This window comes from Myotis davidii, unplaced genomic scaffold (assembly GCF_000327345.1).
Source record: "Myotis davidii unplaced genomic scaffold, ASM32734v1 scaffold663, whole genome shotgun sequence".
In the NCBI taxonomy this organism is placed as follows: Eukaryota; Metazoa; Chordata; class Mammalia; order Chiroptera; family Vespertilionidae; genus Myotis; species Myotis davidii.
Window position 1 is genome coordinate 1085315 of NW_006295816.1, and position 805 is coordinate 1086119.

At 68.8% G+C, this 805-nt stretch overlaps 2 protein-coding genes across 2 annotated transcripts in view; both read right to left on the reverse strand.

Moving 5' to 3' along the window:
• The window catches only part of LOC107184200 (collagen alpha-2(I) chain-like), a 16865-nt gene that overhangs the window by 8008 nt on the left and 8052 nt on the right, over positions 1–805 (reverse strand). The gene's annotated exons all lie outside the window — the stretch shown is intronic.
• CELSR3 (cadherin EGF LAG seven-pass G-type receptor 3) overlaps positions 1–805 on the reverse strand; it is a gene marked incomplete at its 5' end in the record, with an annotated part of 23979 nt that overhangs the window by 6539 nt on the left and 16635 nt on the right. The window contains 3 exons of the mRNA XM_015568270.1: positions 148–260; positions 479–601; positions 697–802. Of these exons, the coding sequence (XP_015423756.1) occupies positions 148–260; positions 479–601; positions 697–802 (342 nt within the window). The remainder of the gene's footprint in view (positions 1–147; positions 261–478; positions 602–696; positions 803–805) is intronic.

Here is an 805-nt window from a genome sequence, read left to right on the forward strand (position 1 = left end):
ATCTCCATGCCAGCTGCATGGGGACCAGAGGGCCGAGCCAGTTAGCCTGCATACTGCCACCTGGCGCCCCTCCCTGGCACCCCTCACCTGCTGCTGCCCCACCCCCCGAGCGGAGCACACAGGTGGCACCGAGCGCAGGGCACTCACCACAATGACAAGGACGACAGGGCCTGCAAAGCTCCAGATGAGGGGCTCGTGGACCGAGATCCAGCAGAAGTCGGGGTTCCCGTAGCCCTCAGGGTCCAGGCCCACGGCGAGGCCTGGGGCGGAGGAGGGGCAGGATGGAAGGGGCGTGTTTTAGAGCCGCTGAGCCTCCGAGGACAGGAGAGGCCAGGATGGCGAGCAGAGCAGTCCTCCCAGAGCAGGTGGCATGGGGGCCGAGGTTGGGGTCACGACTGGGATTGGGGCAGGGGCAGGCCCTGTGATGGACAGAGGTCAGGGGTCACAGCCCGGACGGGCCGGTGGGCAGGGAGCTCACCCAGCAGCACAGCAGGCACGCCCCAGCCCAGGGCATGGTAGAAGCGCATGGCGCCGCGGTCCACGTTGCGGGGCTCGACCTGCACGCGGTAGAGGTGCAGCCCCTGCACCAGGACCCCACACCCTGGCCCAGCTGGAGCACCCCTGACCTCTGACCCTGAGCTCTGGCCCTGGGCCTTCCTGGCCCGGCCGAGGTCACCGGGACTCAGGTCCCCTGACCCTGACCCTGCACCTGGTTGTGGGTCCTGTGGATCCCCAGCAGGAAGAGGAGCTCGGCCACGCCCAGGGCGGCCGCCACGTTGGCGTGGATCCTCCGTGTGTTGGACTT